Source organism: Phalangium opilio, unplaced genomic scaffold, assembly GCF_054372755.1.
Source record: "Phalangium opilio isolate 3A_F unplaced genomic scaffold, DU_Popi_V2 ptg000070l_1, whole genome shotgun sequence".
Classification (NCBI taxonomy): Eukaryota; Metazoa; Arthropoda; class Arachnida; order Opiliones; family Phalangiidae; genus Phalangium; species Phalangium opilio.
The window spans coordinates 14,186,922-14,206,500 of NW_028324182.1; the positions used below are offsets into that span (position 1 = coordinate 14,186,922).

The following is a 19,579-nucleotide window of genomic DNA, read 5'->3' on the forward strand; positions in this document are numbered from 1 at the left end:
CCAACGGTAGTTTAATCTTAAAAGAAAGTTTATTTAAATTAAACTTCAACAAACCCTTAAAGCTTTTAAAGTATCTTTATTGTATTAAGTAAAACAAATGAATTCGATACAAAACAAAGGGGGGGGGGATTAAGCTAAACTTGTAAAGTGTTCGACTATAAGATGACCTAGATAATCGCTTTGACTATATCTATTACCGGCTTTTGTAATTACGTACCACTTATTGCCATCTTTTAAAATTACCCGGTTAAGAATTAAGTATACAGTTGATTATACGAAAATATTTACAAAATATGTTACACCATATGTTTATAACTCACGTAAGTCTCAAAGTGCCGGACAAAAACCAACCTTTGAAAGGAGAGAACTTAGTAATCTCCTGACTTACCGTAAATATATAAATTTATGTTCACACGTAAAAATAGAAAAGAGAAATTGGAATATTTGTTCTTATCCTCTATTTGAGTTTCTTAAATCAGCCTCTACTTGTTGGGCGCGAGCTCTCTGTTGTCTTTGACGACGTCTTTGATTTCGGGTGCGTTCAGATGGTGGTTCCTCGGGTGCTGGTTCGGCTGGTCTTCGTACAATTTCTTCTACCGGTTCTTCGACTACTGGTCTGGGTCTTGGTTGTTCAGCAGCTGGTCTTGATGGTCGTGGTTGTTGAGCAGCTGGTCTGGGTCTTGGTTGTTCAGCAGCTGGTCTTGATGGTCTTGGTTGTTGAGCAGCTGGTCTTGATGGTCTTCTAGACACTTGTCTGGGTGGTTCTTCAATGACAGAGGCTTGAGCGGCGGGCCTACTTTGTGGTCGGGGTGGGGCCCGTTTTCTGGGAGCTTCAGTTGTCCTGTACAGGTTGTCGTTGAGAGCGTAATATTGTGACGCTTTGGCGCAATCGACTCGGTACCACCATTGACAAGAGAACTTTTCTTGGTTAAAAACGGTTCCATTAGGGCAAAGGAAGCTATGTTGAATGCCTCCCGCTTGACAACTATGGACAACCTATAAGAAAAACCAGTTTTAGAGTAATGTTTTTTTAAAATATCATAGGATATATATAGTCTTACTTGACAGGCTGTTTCCAAATCGGCGTAATAACCACTAATCGGTTGTCTAGCGCAAGAAAATGAAGTTCTAGGGATTTCACTTAGGTTGGGGTAGTCGACACCTCCCTCGCCGGGAATTCCATCCTTGTCAACATCAGGAGGAAGTTGAGCTACTCCGATAGTAGCTGGGCGGTGCGTGGTACCCCTTCTAGGGGGAGCTTCAGTCACAGGGTCTGGTCGTCTTTGAGGTCTAGGAGCGACATACTCTTCCCTGGGTGGGGTGTATTGTCTCTGAGGTCTGGGTGTTGGAGCTGGTTCGTAAGCGGACACAGCTGGTCTCGAACGCGATCGGCTTCGGGGCCTTGGTCGCTGAGGTGGACGTGTTGGCGCAGGCTGCAAGATCAGTATTTCTTCACGTTAAAGACATTTATATGAGAAAACATCGAAAATGCTATATGTTTTTACCTTGGGTGGCTCAGTTATTTGATTGTCTTCGGGTGGTTGTTGGTATTCTTGTTGAGGTGGAGATTCGGGTTGTAGCTCTTCAAATTGGGCCTCAGCGTAAGGATGTCTGTAATGGTATTGATAAGGTTGCACTGCTTGATATACGGGTTGTGGTTGACGTTGGGCCGCTAGTCTATAAATCGGTTGTCCTACTGATCTGAAAAATGATTCTTGAGCCGGTCCGGCATTTGGATCTTGAAAACTGTTAAAGGTGGGAGCCTGGTAGGGTTGAATTTGCCTTTGGTTAGGAGCTTCCGCCGGCCTGAAAGTGTTATAGCTGCTAAAGGGCGCCGGTAAATTATGTATATTCTACAAAATTAATTTATAAAACTACAAATTAGATACTGATGATTGTTTTCATGGTGTGGTGATTCCCTAAGGGAATTTGAGGATAATTACGGGCTTACTTCGTGGGTTTGCGGAACTGTAGCTATATATTGAAGAGGATTATTGTGAGAAGGTTGATCGGCGTAGAGTTGAGCTCTACTTCGTTCGTATTCGTCTTGAGGGATTAATTGGTAACTCTGCGGAACTGCTTGGGCAACTTCGTACTGTGGTTGAGGAGCGGGTTGGACTGGTGGTTGGTAAGCCCTGGGAATTTCGTAAGTTCTACGAGGGGCTGCAGCCGGCTGAGGTTGTTGATACGAGGGTTGAGAAACGCTGTTGCTATTAGACCTGGGGTAGGAGAAGATACGTTTAACCAAGGCCTATTTTATAGATAAAAGAGAAGTCCGACGTACTCTCCGCTATTAGTAGGGTGAAAATACTCGCTGGCCGTAGCGAAAGAACGGCTTCCAGCTACTGGTAGATTAGCGTTTCGCGATCTCGAGGGTACAGCCGACGAGCCAGTTACCCTTCCGGAAGTAGAAGATGGTCTTCCGACATAATTAGTTCCGGTTTCCCTCTGAACGGCGGATGGGGGAACGTACCGGAAGGAGGAAGGGTTGAATAAATCAGACTGAGGTGGACCATTTGATTCAGCGTCGTACGCGTAGACAAATTGCGCCAAGGACGGCGTCAGTAACCGGCATAATCCTTTGAATTGTTTAAAAGAATATAATATAATCATTTGAATATAAAAACAATGAAAGTAGGCTTAGCTAGATAACCTGATTTTATATACGCCAAAACAAATACGCGTGTAGGTTCAAAGAAATTTCATTTTCTTTATATTTTAATTAAAGAGCCTTGAAGTAAACACCTTCGGGCAGTCGACGACGTCGCGTCAAAACTATTTTATTCAAAGTTTTCTAACTACCCGTACTTCATTGGAATCGTTCCATTCTTTACGATAAAAGCCGAGGACTTTTTTTAATAACAAAAATAAATATACATTAAACCCTTTCCCATTATAGCCAAGGGGGCAATATGACGGTGACGGCACGCTTTCATTTTCAAATAATTTTAGCGAAAACTGAAAATTAAATTAAATAAAAAAAACTGAAAATTAAATTAAATAAAAGTGGAATTTTGCTTAAAGAGATTTGCTCGCGTTTAACCCTTTCTACTTAACGAGATTTTAAAATAACGCTCGGAGCTAAATCTAAGCGGAATTCTTTGAAGCTATTCCGTGTCAAAAAAAAAATAATAATAAGATACGATCTTTTATAAACTTAATTTGTCGTTCTGTTGGAGTTTCTCGGACGGAAAAGAACATATTTGTTTACCAAATCAATATAGCTATTTGAGATATGTTCCTTGGCTAACAAAGACGTCTTTACGTTACAGTTTACGCATAAGTTCAAACAACTAGATTCAGAACGTTGACACAAATACAAATACAAATAAGAAAGAGGTTGAATAGAAGCGATAATAATGAAATGCGTATTGTTGAATTACTATTCCCCAATCAAGGTAATGTTGTATAGAACCTAAGACAAAAGGGAATGAAAGAGGTGGGAAAATAAAGCTCTCTAATGTTTTTTAATTAAGAATTAAAGCGGTGTCTTTTATTTCCACAAAGGCGAGAAAAAGAAAAAAGAAAATTTTGAGCGTTTTTCGCGGTTGGAAGCCTTAGTTCTCTCTTGACTAATCCGGATCTTCTCTCATACGAGCTTTAATCAAAGTTTCTTTAATAATAAATTATACCAAGCTCTCGGTCGGTTCAACGAGCTCTTCACCGCGGGAACCCTTAGCTAAACAAGAGCTTTCTATATTTATTACCCCGCGTTTATTATTATTATTCTATACACCGATATTGAAATAAGAGTGAACCCAATATTAGGATTATCTAGGTTACTCGTTCGCTATTAGATTCTATTCCGTTCCAAATCAAAATATTTTCTCTAATACCAAAATTTTATAATCGTTGGCGGTGCATGGTGGTAGACCTCTGTTATTATACTTTATATATTTCTCGATATATAAGTTAAAATTAATTTGTAAATTTTAGCACGTAGTCTAACCTCACACTGTAGGGCTATCGTGCGAAATACCGCGGGGCTGACTGTTAATCTTAAACTAAAAATGTTTTAAATCGCAAATCTGATCAATTCAGATGATTTGACCCTAATTTTTATATCCGGAATTGACCTCCCGAAGACTTTTGACAGCCAAAAACACTTAACTTTTCGTTAGTTTAAGCTGAGAGTTAATTACTTTGGGTTTTTACTATTAATTTCTTCTCGGAACTTTAAGAAAAACTCTCGCTTTTTTCCGCTACTTCCGTTTGTTAAAAGAATTAAAAGCTGTTGCCTCAGGGTCCCACTCCCATTGTTTTGCTCCACTTTCGAAAAAAAAATCTACTTTTCTCTTCCTCGTTTCTTTAGGTACGTTTATTTTCTTTAATTTTTTGAAAGACAATCTATCCCAGAATGAATATTCAATGATAATTATATTAATCCCACGCTAATCAATGGGGCCTAGCCACCTGGTATTTATTGTAATACGATAGTGGGATGTTCTCCAAATTATAGTCAGGTCTATTTAAGACTAGGTTAAGGGTTATAGAATGATACCCAAGCCTTAGTCAACGCTATAAAGTATTATTGACGTTTATTTTCTTAAAAGGTTTTTTTCTCTTATGCTTTCTCATTCTCAGCCGTATCTGGGAGCACGGCAGTGCTCCCAGCCAAGTCGAGCACTGACATCCTTTTCTCGAAGCAACTCGTGGCACTTTTAAGCCCACTGTAACTTCGTGATGGGTACAGGTAAAAGCCTGAAATTTTGCTTGCCGCGAGGACTGTCAATTGTAGCTATAGTTTCCAAGTTTCAAGTTCCTACCCTATATACTTTTCGAAATATCGCAGGTGAAATTTACCTTATTTTGTCACTCACTCACTCACTCACCGATCATCAAAATTCTAAGGTACTTCTAGGGGAGATAGAAACTTAAAATTCAGGATTTAGTTTTCATTTATTTTATAAAGCACAGAAAAATTAAAACATCCCGAAATTTTTATAAAATTGTTCTTTAGTTCTTTATTTTAAAACTAGATGGCGCTGCCGTCAAGTCGAGCACTGACATCCTTTTCTCGAAGCAACTCGTGGCACTTTTAAGCCCACTGTAACTTCGTGATGGGTACAGGTAAAAGCCTGAAATTTTGCTTGCCGCGAGGACTGTCAATTGTAGCTATAGTTTCCAAGTTTCAAGTTCCTACCCTATATACTTTTCGAAATATCGCAGGTGAAATTTACCTTATTTTGTCACTCACTCACTCACTCACCGATCATCAAAATTCTAAGGTACTTCTAGGGGAGATAGAAACTTAAAATTCAGGATTTAGTTTTCATTTATTTTATAAAGCACAGAAAAATTAAAACATCCCGAAATTTTTATAAAATTGTTCTTTAGTTCTTTATTTTAAAACTAGATGGCGCTGCCGTCTTTTCAACAGAAATAGTGTGTGTTCTTGGTGAAAGGACGTAATGGTCCAAAGTTAACCGAAAGTTAAATATATATTAAAGCTAGTAGGAGTAGTAGTTTAAAAGAAATGTGTCTTAACTGATGCTACATTCTTTTATTAGGATATCGCATACAATCTTTATTGCATATTCTCTGCGGGTCGAAAGGGGTAATTCAGCGTAAATATGGACAAACGTTAGCCATTATATTGGCAAACGAAGTACCACGAGAGGGTCTTGTTTTAATATGACTACCGAAGTATAACTAGAGGGTCTACAAAAAGAAGTGAGATCCTATGAAAAACATTAACATGTACAAAAATGGGCCAAGCCTCGCTTCGTGCCCTCTCCGCCGTAAAACGTTCTGAGATCCCATGTAGAGCCAAGTCTGTCTTTTGTTCTCATTCAATCGCCAATTGAACAATTATGTTATAAATTAAATCCTTTTCCTAATTAATAACCAATATTCTTTGACTCTATCATTATTATACATCTTTGTTCGTATCAAAAATATCGTGACTTGGCAATCGCAGATAAGTAATATTAAAAGGAAGTCGAGGGGATATTCACTAAATCGTTGCCGATTTTAAAATAATCGAAGGGATATTCACTAAATCGTTTATGGTCGAGGGGATATGTACAAGTTTATAAGATGAGTCATGCACAACCCTATGTACAAATTAATCAAAAATGTCTTGATTAGAATCAAGACCTAAAAAGTATCGATAAGACTGAGGTTATCACTTGTCTGAAGGATCAGATATTAATTTTTCTTTTTAATTGAAACTTAAATGCATGCTTAAGAAAAAACAACGTTCCATTACCGTTTTCCGTTGAAATAAATTATTTTACTGGTAATCAATTTCAAAAATTTACTTATCTCGGCTTTTCGACCACAATTCCATTCCCCGAAAACATTTTATCATTACATTAATTACTTTTGGGAGAGTACGTGTATGGTTTTTGCGTTTTAAAAGGTTCCTAAAGACGTTACATCTCCATTCGTGACCAGCACGCTTGGCAGTGGAACATTTTAATTATTCTAAAACCAATGGCGCCAAATTCAATAGGGACAGTAACATTTTTACTCGCGGTTTTGCAAAATGATGTAATATCAAGCGTACTTTAGTGAACCGTCGTATTGTTCTTTCTCATAGTTCAGGGCATGATCAGTGTTACTGCCCAATTTCTCTCTCTAGTTTCTAACAATGGTTAGAGACTATTTGATAAGGCGCGGCACAACGTTATATTCTAAGTAGCACAAAAGGAAAATGAATCCATTTTTTTATATTTTGGTTTGAAATTAATAAACTCATGATAGTAGTTATAACGAACAGAAAGTCAAGGGAATGGCACCGGTAATGAGCAGCAAAAAGAGAGGAAATTTTGCTTCAAGGTAGCAGAGGGACATGGTAGTGAAAATAGTAATCTAGAATTTTGTTCGTTCAAACCTTAATATATCATGAAATATTCAAGTGAGGAGGCGGCACTACCTAGAAAGATTGATTTTGGCAGATAACAGCGAAAAAAATTATGTTCTACACACACTGGGACTATGGGAGAGTTTCTGGGCCACAGGTCGCACATGATGAAATTTCAACTCCAGTTTACATCTGTTCGTACTAGTAGCAGGTTAAGCTATAGTTTGCTCAGGTCCTGTTAGTCTCGAAAGGGTTATATAGTCCTCGTAACCAGTGGCGTCGCTAGGCCTTTTTTTGGGGGGGGCTATAGCCCCCCAAATTCCAAACTTAGCCCCCCCCCCAAAAAATAATCAGTAAACCCTACCAAAAAATTGCTCTTAGCAACCTAAAATTCTGTAGCAATATATAAAAAATTTTCAATATCAAACAGTAACAGATGGAAACAAGTAAAATGTTTCATGTTCTTTCGAAGGGAGTCCCAATAGTGTGCACTAAAAGCTAACCAAAACTAAAAATAAACCTAAGACGAGTGAAAATCCTGGCGCAGCAGAAAGACACGTTACCACTGTGGGGTCGGACATTTCTGATTTTTTGTTTAGGGTCTTTGAATTTTTTTCTTTTTATTCATGTGCTAATTAAATAGATAACGATGTGGCTACTATTAAGTCCCAGCCCTTGGGCCATCTTGTTTATATTAAGTTCTTATAATAACTTTAAAAAAGTTTGCCCAGATTTAGCCCCCCCCCCCCCAAATTTCAAACCCTAGCGACGCTACTGCTTGTAACTTTTAAAAGGTTGTTGTCATGGCTTAACAGACCGCTATTACATTTTTTTATTGTTTTATAGTTTATTTTGACACGTTATCTCCCAAAAGTAATTAATGTAATGATAAAATGTTTTCGGGGAATGGAATTGTGGTCGAAAAGCCGAGATAAGTAAATTTTTGAAATTGATTACCAGTAAAATAATTTATTTCAACGGAAAACGGTAATGGAACGTTGTTTTTTCTTAAGCATGCATTTAAGTTTCAATTAAAAAGAAAAATTAATATCTGATCCTTCAGACAAGTGATAACCTCAGTCTTATCGATACTTTTTAGGTCTTGATTCTAATCAAGACATTTTTGATTAATATCTGTTCCTTCAGTCTTCATTTTAATTAAGAATGTTAAGAAACTGTTTTACATTTTCAAAATCTGCACTAAGCAGAAACAAATATATATAGGGGACCATAACTTTCGCTCAATCAGACATTTATTTATTATGATATTTCAAAAAAAAACGTAAATCAATAAAAGTTTGTATTCTTATTGTAATTAACATAATTCAATTTTTTACAATCATTCATTGAAACGCGAGGCGCCCCCTAAAAATTCAAGAAATAGGACCAAATTGACAATTTTACAAAATTTTTAAAAATGCTGATTATGTCCGTTTATCATTTAGCTCAAAATTGTCATAAGCCCAATATGAAATTCGGATATCCTTAAAACTTCATAAAGACGATCCGAGATTTTCAATTTCACACTTTTTTGTAGCATAAACTAACGTCTGTTTGATATGAAGCTTCAAACCTTAAACAAAATATAGTCAGGGCTACCCTAAAAGTTCACCAAGATGATCCAAGATTGTTAATACGCCTAAAAAGTGCCATCTTCAAAATATGTAGCCGGGGAAAAGAGAGCGTGATCGAGTGGGCTATGCTAGTGGTTGGAAGTCGCGGGGGTTGGGACAGTGATAAGGAAGTTGAGATGGATTGGAAATAATGATGGGCGACCTGCGGCACCGTATCTCTCCCTATGTACCTCGCGCACGCCCCTACCCTTCGGTAGGCGATTGCTAAGTGCTGCCGCGGAGCGCCATTTTATTTGTATGAGAACTAGCTTCTATTTTGAAGATAGAGGGAGCGCCCTTTACAATTTAGTCCAGTACGACCCTACCTAACCGCTGAGGATGCTGAGAGGACTATGTTGCCGTAGGTGGGGGTACACAGGCAACGCTATAGGTGTGGGGGTTTCTACTCCATTCCTCTCTCCTTCAAGGTTGGGACTCCAGGCATAGCCAACTCCATCACGCACTCGACAACGCAAAACAACTCGCGCCAGCGTGGGAAATAAGGCGGTGACACAGGGCAAATGACCAGTTTAAAAATTCCTTGGTCCAGTTCAAAAATTAAATCGGAGGGGGGTCAGTGGTCCACGAGACTACTAAGAAAGTTCAAGGGTAATCAGACTCCACACATTAAAATTCTCATATTTTAACTATCCACTTCTTTAGTTTAGCAGACGACGTGCTCTGGTCAATGGTAACGGACCAGTTTATTTATTCCAAGTCAGGAAAGTCACTGGCCTAATGTCCAATTTAAAAAATGCTTATTTGGTCACGGACCAGAAATCTCACGTAAACGCGACGCGAATGACGAAAACTTCGTATTTTCCGATTGCCGAGAGGCGAAATAGCCCGGCCTCCTTTTACGTCCACCCTTGTATTTTGAAAGTGGGACTGGGACTATGGGGCGCGAATACTTATTCATCTAATACCTTCTCTCTAGTAAACTAGATATCGCTTCTTGGTAAAACTTTATATAACTAAAACCATGAGTTTATAACATATGTTCCAAAACAAGCTTCATACAACTTTTCGAAAACAAATTTCCCTGAGATTTCCAGGCTTTTCCCCATATACTTCCCTGAGTTTTCCATGTCTTTCCCGTACATGGAGCAAATGTTAACAAAGGAGGGAAGGGGAAAATAGGACTATTACATAATCAAAGGATATCCCCGTATCTCTAATAAAACCAGAGTTACGAGCTTCCAAAATTTAGTGTCATGTTAATCCTATGGAGGAGGCAAAGTACCTACAAGTATCCGGGGCAAGTACCTACAAGCACCCGGATCAAGTACCTACAAGCACGCGGATCAAGTACCTACAATCACCCGGAGCAAGTAGCTACAATCACCTGGAGCAAGTACCTACAAGCACCCGGGGCAAGTACCTACAAGCACCCGGGGCAAGTACCTGCAAGCACCCGGGGCAAGTACCTGCAAGCACCCAGAGGCACCCGTGGCAAGTAACCACAAGCACCCGGGGCAAGTACCTGCAAGCACCCAGAGGCACCCGTGGCAAGTAACCACAAGCACCCACAAGTAACCACAAGTACCTACAAGTACCCAGAAGCACCTACAATTATCCACAAGCACCTACAAGCACCCACAAGTACCTACAAACACCCACAAGTACCCGGGGCAAGTACCCACAAGTACCTTCAAGTACCCGGGGCAAGTACCCACAAGCACCCACAAGTAACCACAAGCACCCACAAGTACCTACAAGTACCTTCAAGTACCCGGGGCAAGTACCCACAAGCACCCACAAGTAACCACAAGCACCCACAAGTACCTACAAGTACCTTCAAGCACCCTCAAGTACCTACAAGTACCTTCAAGCACCCTCAAGTACCTACAAGTACCTTCAAGCACCCTCAAGTAACCACAAGCACCTACAAGTACCCACAAGTACCTACAAGCACCCATAAGTACCTACAAGCACCCACAAGTACCTACAAACACCCACAAGTACCTACAAACACCCACAAGTACCTACAAACACCCACAAGTACCTACAAACACCCACAAGTACCCGGGGCAAGTACCCACAAGTACCTTCAAGCACCCACAAGTACCTTCAAGCACCCACAAGAACCCACAAGTACCCACAAGAACCCACAAGCACCCACAAGTACCCACAAGAACCCACAAGTACCTACAAGTACCTACAAGTACCTACAAGTACCTACAAGCCCCTACAAGTACCTACAAGCCCCCACAAGTACCTACAAGCACCCACAAGTACCCACAAGCACCCACAACAACCCACAAGCACCCACAACAACCCACAAGTACCTACAAGCACCCACAAGTACCTACAAGCACCCACAAGTACCTACAAGCACCCACAAGTACCTACAAGCACCCACAAGTACCCACAAGTACCTACAAGTACCCACAAGTACCCACAAGCACCCACAAGTACCCACAAGCACCCACAAGTACCCACAAGTACCTAAAAGTACCCATAAGCACCCACAAGTACCCACAAGCACCCACAAGCACCTACAAGTACCCATAAGAACCTACAAGTACCTACAAGTACCCATAAGTACCTACAAGCACCCATAAGTACCTACAAGCACCCACAAGTACCCACAAGTACCTACAAGTACCCACAAGCACCCACAATTACCCACAAGTACCCATAAGTACCTAAAAGTACCCATAAGTACCTACAAGCACCCAAAAGTACCCACAAGCACCCACAAGTACCTACAAGTACCCACAAGTACCTACAAGTACCCACAAGTACCTTCAAGTACCTTCAAGTACCCACAAGTACCTACAAGTACCTACAAGTACCTACAAGCACCCATAAGTACCTACAAGCACCCATAAGTACCTACAAGCACCCATAAGTACCTACAAGCACCCATAAGTACCTACAAGCACCCATAAGTATCTACAAGCACCCACAAGTACCCACAAGCACCTACAAGTACCCACAAGAACCCACAAGTACCTACAAGTACCTACAAGCACTCACAAGTACCTACAAGCACCCACAAGAACCCACAAGTACCTACAAGTACCCACAAGAACCCACAAGTACCCACAAGAACCCACAAGAACCCACAACAACCCACAAGTACCCACAAGAACCCACAAGTACCTACAAGCACCCACAAGTACCTACAAGCACCCACAAGTACCTACAAGCACCCACAAGTACCTACAAGCACCCACAAGTACCTACAAGCACCCACAAGTACCTACAAGCACCCACAAGTACCTACAAGCACCCACAAGTACCTACAAGTACCCACAAGCACCCACAATTACCCACAAGTACCCATAAGTACCTAAAAGTACCCATAAGTACCTACAAGCACCCAAAAGTACCTACAAGCACCCACAAGAACCCACAAGTACCTACAAGTACCCACAAGAACCCACAAGTACCCACAAGAACCCTCAAGAACCCACAACAACCCACAAGTACCCACAAGAACCCACAAGTACCTACAAGCACCCACAAGTACCTACAAGCACCCACAAGTACCTACAAGCACCCACAAGTACCTACAAGCACCCACAAGTACCTACAAGCACCCACAAGTACCTACAAGCACCCACAAGTACCTACAAGCACCCACAAGTACCTACAAGCACCCACAAGTACCTACAAGCACCCACAAGTACCTACAAGCACCCACAAGTACCTAAAAGCACCCACAAGTACCTACAAGCACCCACAAGTACCCACAAGTACCCACAAGCACCCACAATTACCCACAAGTACCCATAAGTACCTAAAAGTACCCATAAGTACCTACAAGCACCCGAAAGTACCTACAAGCACCCACAAGAACCCACAAGTACCTACAAGTACCCACAAGAACCCACAAGTACCCACAAGAACCCACAAGAACCCACAAGTACCCACAAGAACCCACAAGTACCTACAAGCACCCACAAGTACCTACAAGCACCCACAAGTACCTACAAGCACCCACAAGTACCTACAAGCACCCACAAGTACCTACAAGCACCCACAAGTACCTACAAGCACCCACAAGTACCTACAAGCACCCACAAGTACCCACAAGTACCCACAAGCACCTACAAGCACCTACAAGCACCCACAAGTACCCACAAGTACACACAAGAACCCACAAGTACCCACAAGAACCCACAAATACCCACAAATACCTACAAGTACCTACAGGTACCTACAAGTACCCACAAGTACCTACAAGTACCCACAAGTACCCACAACAACCCACAAGTACCCACAAGAACCCACAAGTACCTACAAGCACCCACAAGTACCTACAAGCACCCACAAGTACCTACAAGCACCCACAAGTACCTACAAGCACCCACAAGTACCTACAAGCACCCACAAGTACCTACCAGCACCCACAAGTACCTACCAGCACCCACAAGTACCTACAAGCACCCACAAGTACCCACAAGTACCTACAAGCACCCACAAGTACCCACAAGAACCCGGGCAAAGCGCCTACAAGAGCTCAAACGCAATGTTTTTCTTGCTTAATATCCCTCTAAAGGCGTGAATCACGACAAAAACGCCGTAAGTCCAATATAAAAAATTAGGGCTAAAATGCGTGTCTCTATCAGTGGTAAAACGCCGTAATTCCAATACCCAAAACAACGTAAGTCATAGTATGTGTTAATAATGATAAAAATCGATACTTAAACTTAATTGATCTTAATGAAACTAAGAAAAGGCACATCTATGGACTGTTATCTTTCATTTAAGATGGTTCCCAAACGTAACGAATGATTAGTTTTCTTTATACACGATCCCAATTAAGGTCATTTTTCAAAAAAATCCCATGTTATGTCTATGGAAGAATATTGTATCTTTCACTAAATGTCTGATTAATTTTATGGATTCTAAAACCACCCTTAACAACTTTTTTCTTTATAGAACTAACTATTAGTTGGATCTCTTTGAAATTTTAACCACATATTTAGGGCCCAAATTTTAGTTCACTGGCGAAATTTCAAAGCAGCAAACACAATACGAAAAAAGTTATGGCCAATCAGAGAACCCTCCTTTAGCATTAGAGGCAGTATCAAGTCTTATCTAAGAGAGCGACCGCTCTCCTAGAATTATATGGTGAGCTATGCATAACCTTATGTACACCTGCGCTTGCCAAGTCACGATATTTTTGATACGAACAAAGATGTATAATAATGATAGAGTCAAAGAATATTGGTTATTAATTAGGAAAAGGATTTAATTTATAACATAATTGTTCAATTGGCGATTGAATGAGAACAAAAGACAGACTTGGCTCTACATGGGATCTCAGAACGTTTTACGGCGGAGAGGGCACGAAGCGAGGCTTGGCCCATTTTTGTACATGTTAATGTTTTTCATAGGATACTTCTGTTCAGGAACAGTTCGAACGAACTACTTTAATCGTAATGGACTTAAAAGTGGCGTATTAATACGCCTTAGATTTTTTTCTACAATTCATTCAATACGTGTTTGAAGAAAAAATAAGAAGGAAATGTTTGTTATAAAAAAATTAAAAATAAGAGGTGTCAACATTTTGCCCCGTATATTATAAAATTGCCATGTGAAAATTATTTTTATTTTTACTCATATGTCGAAAACACCTGAAGCGTGAGGCCCACCTTCGAAAATACGATATCACAGGTATCGTATTTTTGATCTTAGTGTCCTTTCTCATGCAAGCGGAACCGCCAATACTAGTTTTTTTATTAATAAAAATATGGATATACTAATCAAATTTATCTTAATCTTTAAATTTTTTTTTTCTTTAAGTTCTAATGGCATTCTTTAGCCCTTGCTTTTACTAAAATCATATTGGGTGTCATAACTAATTTAAAAGGAATTTATTGGGGAAGGAAATATTATAATTATAATTTCCAACCTTGAATACTTCGAAGTTCCTTTTTACATAAGCTAAACTTCGTTAATGGAGGAATTATGGTGAAACATTTTTTTTTTTATATTTTTTCGTTCATTCTTTAAAATATAATAATATGACCTCGATCCTACTACGCTCTTATTGAAAAAGTTGAAAAGTAACTTTAGGGGGTGTGGTAAGTACTTGCAGCTATATAGCTTTCTTTTTTCTACCATTCAAAAACACATTCTTTTAAGATTGTTAAGTATATTTCAAGTATATACCTACAGTCAAATATTTAATATCTATAAATAGGGCGTTACTTTATTTAATGTAATTATATCCGTAAATATTGTTTAGTAAACAAGCTAGGCTTTTAAATGTTTTGCTAAAATTAAACTTACACAACGGAAGAAAAATTTAAGAACAAAATTTTGATGAAATGAATATTCGAAGAAATTTAAAATTCCATCTAAACGTAGAATGGGTAAAATATTTCTTAGAAACGCACAATTTACACCGAAAATATTTAATTATTTATTTTTTTTATTATTTAATTATGTCAATTTCACTAACCATATCTCAAATTTATAAATGACTAAATCTTTTATTTGAATACAACAATCAAAGCTAATATTAAATAATCTCCTAACAGTTTTACTAAGAAATTTCAAAATAAAAACTTACCTAATATTACAATTGAAGCCCAAAACATGATGTTGAATTAGTTCTCACTTCGGAAAAAGTTTCGAAACTAAAAATTTGAAACGATAAAATATCAACACTACTTCACAATCTCAAGAAAATAAGTAGAAAAGAAATAAACAAAACGTGCCAGTTACGAAGACTTTTAATTTTCTCACTTGGAAAAACAAATCCAAGCACGGCCGCTTTATTCCGAAGGCTGACTACCAGCAGCAGCAGATTGTGACGCGATTTGATTCAGACTAGATATTCGAAAAGAGAGAAAAAAGAAAACTGTATCTTATATTATTCAAGCCCTATTTTGGAATGCAACCTACCTACAGAAAGGGAGTGAAGAAAAGCCAAAAATCCCCTTTCCTCAAAAAATGAACCGTTAATCATTAACTTACGATGTTTGGGGGTTTTAAAAGAAGTGATTTGAGAACAGGTATACTCTTCCCCCACCTAATGTGTACAGGAGAAATCCGTGGGAGATTGTGGTTACTTGAATGTCTGATTGACTGACGACTGTGTACTGACTAATAGTTAACGCCCCCTAAGCTGAAACTAGTTTCCCTGCAAGGGTTAGTTATTATTATGAAGTAGGTACAGTACTAAGACATTTTTCTTATAATCAGCAATAATGAAATCTAAAATTCTTCATGCAACGTCGGCAACGAAATTCTCAGGGCCTATAGTTAGCTGGTGTACTTTTTCTTTACGTTAAGGGTTACCATTGTTAGTGAGTAATAATTACGCCTTTCTTTTTTGGAATCCTATTCATTAAAAGTTTTAGAAGTTACTTTCTCGAAGTGCGTAATTGTGTACTGTTACCGCCAAGGTTATAGGGTTCCTTTCCACTCCTAGGAAGGGCATTCTTGAATCTAAAACATAATGCTGTTGGGGTTTGTATACGTTATAAATCTATTTGAAACTCGTACAATATGGGGAACAAGAAATTAACTTTAGAATTTAGTTTAATCCGCGACCTATGTTTGTTCATATATCTTAATTGGCAATTAAGTGGCTCAATTATTAATTTTGAATTTTAATTTTAAAGACTTAGTTGAAAAAGTACATTTTAAGACAAATATCAGAGTAACAGCTTAATAGAAAAATAGAAATTTTCCACGAAATAATTTCTTTGTTCTAATTAGTGGGTTTAGTGATTTAGTTCTATCTTTCCAATCTTTTCGTTATTTTTAGAAGAGGGAATCTCTGATTTTGAAATTCTTATTTGTTCTTATTGTATTATCTCTTTTGGGAGCGGTTACAGGCGATTGATCTTTCTGGAAACTCCTTATGAATTCTTTGATCCCTCATTATTTCTCTTGTAAGATCCTCTTACTTAAATTTAATGACCAATATTAATCTGTTATTAAGCAAAGGCTAAATTCGATTAATTAGAAAAATTCTGAAAAGTTTGACTTTTGACTTTAAAATATACAGAATTAAGTTAAGTTTTGAAATCATCTTTTGTATTTGGAATAATTAATAAATATTTTTTTAATTATTTTTTTCGATACTAATTTAAAATATTTAACCCAAATTTTTAATCCATTCTACACTTTTCATTTATTTCTACCTCAGTTCCGTTATAATGTTAATATTGGTTTATTGATTCCACTTTGAATCTAGACGCCTTAATTTGCGAACCGTTGGTAGGAAGTCATGTAGGACAGGAGAATTAATTAAAACGTCGCTTTTTAAAATACGATGGTAAATCGATTGACTAGAAAAAGGAATTTTGAAAATTCCCTACAGATATTCGTACACACCGATCAATCCCAAATATCTCGCCTGTTTTTTATGAAGTAACTCTTCAAAATATGGAGCAGTTCCGGTTTTGAGAATGTAATTTACAAAAATCTCGTAAACTTAACGTATTAAATGCATTAATTGATAAATTTCGAAAGCTTATGTAGGCCTATACTTTTTACAAATCACGAGCGAATACTTGAAATCAATACAATCAAAAGAAATTGAAACATAACGCTTATTACTACAAATAATTATATCTCATAGAAATGAAGTAGCGTTTATTTATACACGGATCTTATAAGCCCTTCATAAAGGACTGGAATAATACTGGGCAGCACTTTCAATTACAAAAACTACGGCAGAGTAAACAGAGGCGCCGCTAGGATATGTTGACTAAACGTAGACCCAAGTACTTGGTAGTTGGTACCGATGCAAAGAGGTCATTTATCAATAGGCCTATTACAAAGCGTTTCTAGTTGACGTTAAAATTGACATGTCCTAATTAAATTCACGGTGGTCCAATAGGAATTTCTTCAAAACATGTATTATATCGAGCTCTGGTTGACGTAGGGCAGAGAATTTTTTTTTTTGTCAATGTCACTCAAACTTTAAAATAGCACCGTTTAAAGTTAGGTTCATCGAAGCCACGGATGGGAATTAAATAAGTAGGTAAATTTCCCTACTATCACCGGGATCTCTGGTCTTGAAAAAATTTTCTATGCTCGTCCCCTCTAAGTGAATATAAAGTCCATGGCTTACATCCAAATCGGTTACCTGATTGGCCAACTGAGATCACGTGCTGACGAGATTTCCTTCTAAGCAAAACAAGTTGATGAATACCCAATGGCATAGGCATGCCGGGAGTGTGGCGCACTCCTGTAAGCCAAGCTTCTGGGCGGCAAAGTTTGAGGGAATACGACACATGTCGGCGATCCTACCCTATAGGTGCCGACTGTCCCGTGTCCGCCGGAGGTGACTTACCCCACTGCCACCTTCCGTCACCTCCCAAGTAAACCTCATTTCCTTCCCTGCTTACACACATACGACCTAGCGGCCCCCGTCCGTGCTGGGCCGCGTAGGGTCTCCCGCTCAATTCTTCCTGGTGCTCAAGGCCTAACGGCTAAGCACTAGTGCTAGTAGGTGGAAAAAAAAAAAAAAAAAATGGCATAGGCATACCCATCTGTCAAAGATTCCGAGCGGTTTAAACTTTAAAGCCATAGCCTTTGCCCTTTTCTTAAGAAAAAATATGCGTTCGTAATATTTTAATTTAATGGCATGAAAGGAATTTAGCTTTGTTTGTATGTTATATTCTAAAATTAATAAGTTATTAGTTAGCACTGATTGATCTCAATCGGATTGTATTGGAAAGAGAAGGACCTAAACATCTTCCGAAATGAGCATTGATAATCTAGGTAAGTGTAAGTATTGATAATCTTGCTAAGTGTAAGCGTAATATCGGTTGAAAGGGGAGTTATATCATACTATAATGTCTTTTCCAACAGAAAAAATTAACTTTGGTATACCAAATATTTCAAATGGTGAGCAATTCTCTTCAGGTTTTGGAAGCCATCCTAGTCTAAAACGGAGAAGAACTGAGGAGTATGAGGAAGCTGGCCAGAATTACGCTGGAAAAGTTACTACTATGGTTTATTCCGATACCAGAGGATATCCACCTTGTTAAGTTAATTACTTATTAGTGATTCTATCTCATTATAACTTTTATTGACAACTATTCCAGCCAAAACATTCCTCTCAATTAGACATAACACTTTTGTTTATCATACTGAAGATTGGAAGCCAAGAGGTTGTGCCATGTACTTGCCCTTAACTGAAGATATCATGATTAATACCAGGAATATTGAACAAATCAGCTTTGAGTCTGATCAGTTCTTTTTGGCTGATGAAAAGGGAAATTACCAGGGAGCTAAACCTGGTAATGCTATTCATCTTTGGCGTTTTGATCCTGGAACAAGAAAACTGTTCATTTCAAGGTCCATATTGTTCCTTAAAGAACAGGTAAATATTTTTTTTTTTTCATATGTATAACTTTAATTTCGTGAAATTACTTTTAATTTCATTAAAGAATTTGGAATTAAATGAGGTGTTTTATGTTTAGGATTATCAAAATGTTCATTATCAGTTGGAAACATTGTGAAATGTATCTTTAAACATTCCATCGTAAGGTTCCTCTGGTTGATACGTGACTTGCACACAACATGACATATTTTTTAGATATTTTAGTCTTTGTGGTGTATTTGAAATTTCAAATTTCCATTTTTCACAAATTTACTCAACTACTTTTTCAATAACTCAATTTCAATGCTTTACTCATGCATTGAAATCCCCCATTTATTTTTTGACTAAAAAGAAAAACAATTTTTTATATTTTGGTTTTGTTATCTTGTTTTTATCTCATTTAAATAAACTCAATTAGCATTTTTTTATTATGATTAATGATAATGAAGAGTTTTATGGGTTTTCTTTAATTCTTAATACTTAATTTTATAGCTAGAACAAGTGCCATAAAAGCTATTTTTCGAAAAATATATAAGCTTGTCTGTTATTAAACTTATTAATAATAATTAAAGAAGAATAATAAATATCAAAATTGGAAAGGTATTTTTGAAATGAGAACTGTTTTTCAAGAGAGGGGGGGGAAAGGAATTGACAATTAAAAACTAAAAGAATATGTATTTTTATATGTTCCTTTCCAAATGTACCTGAAATAATTTGATTTCTAATTTCACTCAAATTTTTATGAGAACCCTATCACAATTTAATGTTACATGATTGTAAGGAAAAAAATGTTGTTTGTTAAAAATTGTGGGATTAAATATTTTAAGGTTTTTGAAATCACTTTTATTCTTA

The 19,579-nt window shown here is 38.0% G+C and overlaps 2 protein-coding genes across 9 annotated transcripts; one reads left to right on the forward strand and one right to left on the reverse strand.

The window, feature by feature from the left end:
• Positions 1–58: 58 nt before the first annotated feature.
• On the reverse strand, positions 59–16,717 carry LOC149661865 (uncharacterized). Of its 3 annotated transcripts, none has more exons than XM_089843388.1 (8): positions 15,289–16,717; positions 15,130–15,213; positions 14,954–15,020; positions 2,285–2,579; positions 1,952–2,219; positions 1,506–1,853; positions 1,062–1,433; positions 59–996 (listed from the first exon to the last, which is right to left on the reverse strand). In XM_089843388.1, the coding sequence occupies exons 3-8, from the start codon at positions 14,979–14,981 to the stop codon at positions 451–453; spliced, it is 1,857 nt and encodes a 618-aa protein (XP_089699514.1). In that variant the 5' UTR covers positions 14,982–15,020; positions 15,130–15,213; positions 15,289–16,717; the 3' UTR covers positions 59–450. The 3 variants fall into 3 exon arrangements, with proteins under 3 accessions (XP_089699514.1, XP_089699513.1, XP_089699512.1); XM_089843387.1 differs by having other exon boundaries at positions 15,102–15,213; positions 15,289–16,716; XM_089843386.1 differs by having other exon boundaries at positions 15,102–16,716.
• An 834-nt stretch (positions 16,718–17,551) lies between these two features.
• On the forward strand, positions 17,552–19,564 carry LOC149661866 (uncharacterized). Of its 6 annotated transcripts, none has more exons than XM_089843394.1 (5): positions 17,557–17,961; positions 18,043–18,123; positions 18,268–18,387; positions 18,450–18,727; positions 18,828–19,564. In XM_089843394.1, exons 2-5 carry the CDS (start codon positions 18,105–18,107, stop codon positions 18,864–18,866), a joined length of 456 nt encoding a protein of 151 aa, XP_089699520.1. In that variant the 5' UTR covers positions 17,557–17,961; positions 18,043–18,104; the 3' UTR covers positions 18,867–19,564. The 6 variants fall into 6 exon arrangements, with proteins under 6 accessions (XP_089699521.1, XP_089699517.1, XP_089699520.1 ...); XM_089843390.1 differs by having other exon boundaries at positions 17,558–17,961; positions 18,214–18,387; XM_089843395.1 differs by having other exon boundaries at positions 17,552–18,123; positions 18,501–18,727.
• The last annotated feature ends 15 nt before the right edge of the window (positions 19,565–19,579 follow it).

Bases quoted from the DNA above. Each gene is read 5' to 3' on its own strand.
- LOC149661866 (XM_089843389.1), top strand. The intron at 18,388-18,449 runs GTTAAGTTAATT...CAACTATTCCAG, and splicing joins TACCAGAGGATATCCACCTT to CCAAAACATTCCTCTCAATT. The intron at 18,728-18,827 runs GTAAATATTTTT...TTTTATGTTTAG, and splicing joins TATTGTTCCTTAAAGAACAG to GATTATCAAAATGTTCATTA.
- LOC149661865 (XM_089843388.1), bottom strand. From the start codon at position 14,981: ATGTTTTGGGCTTCAATTGTAATATTAG. The intron at 2,580-14,953 runs GTAAGTTTTTAT...AACAATTCAAAG, and splicing joins GGCTTCAATTGTAATATTAG to GATTATGCCGGTTACTGACG. The intron at 1,854-1,951 runs GTAAGCCCGTAA...TTAATTTTGTAG, and splicing joins CAGTTCCGCAAACCCACGAA to AATATACATAATTTACCGGC.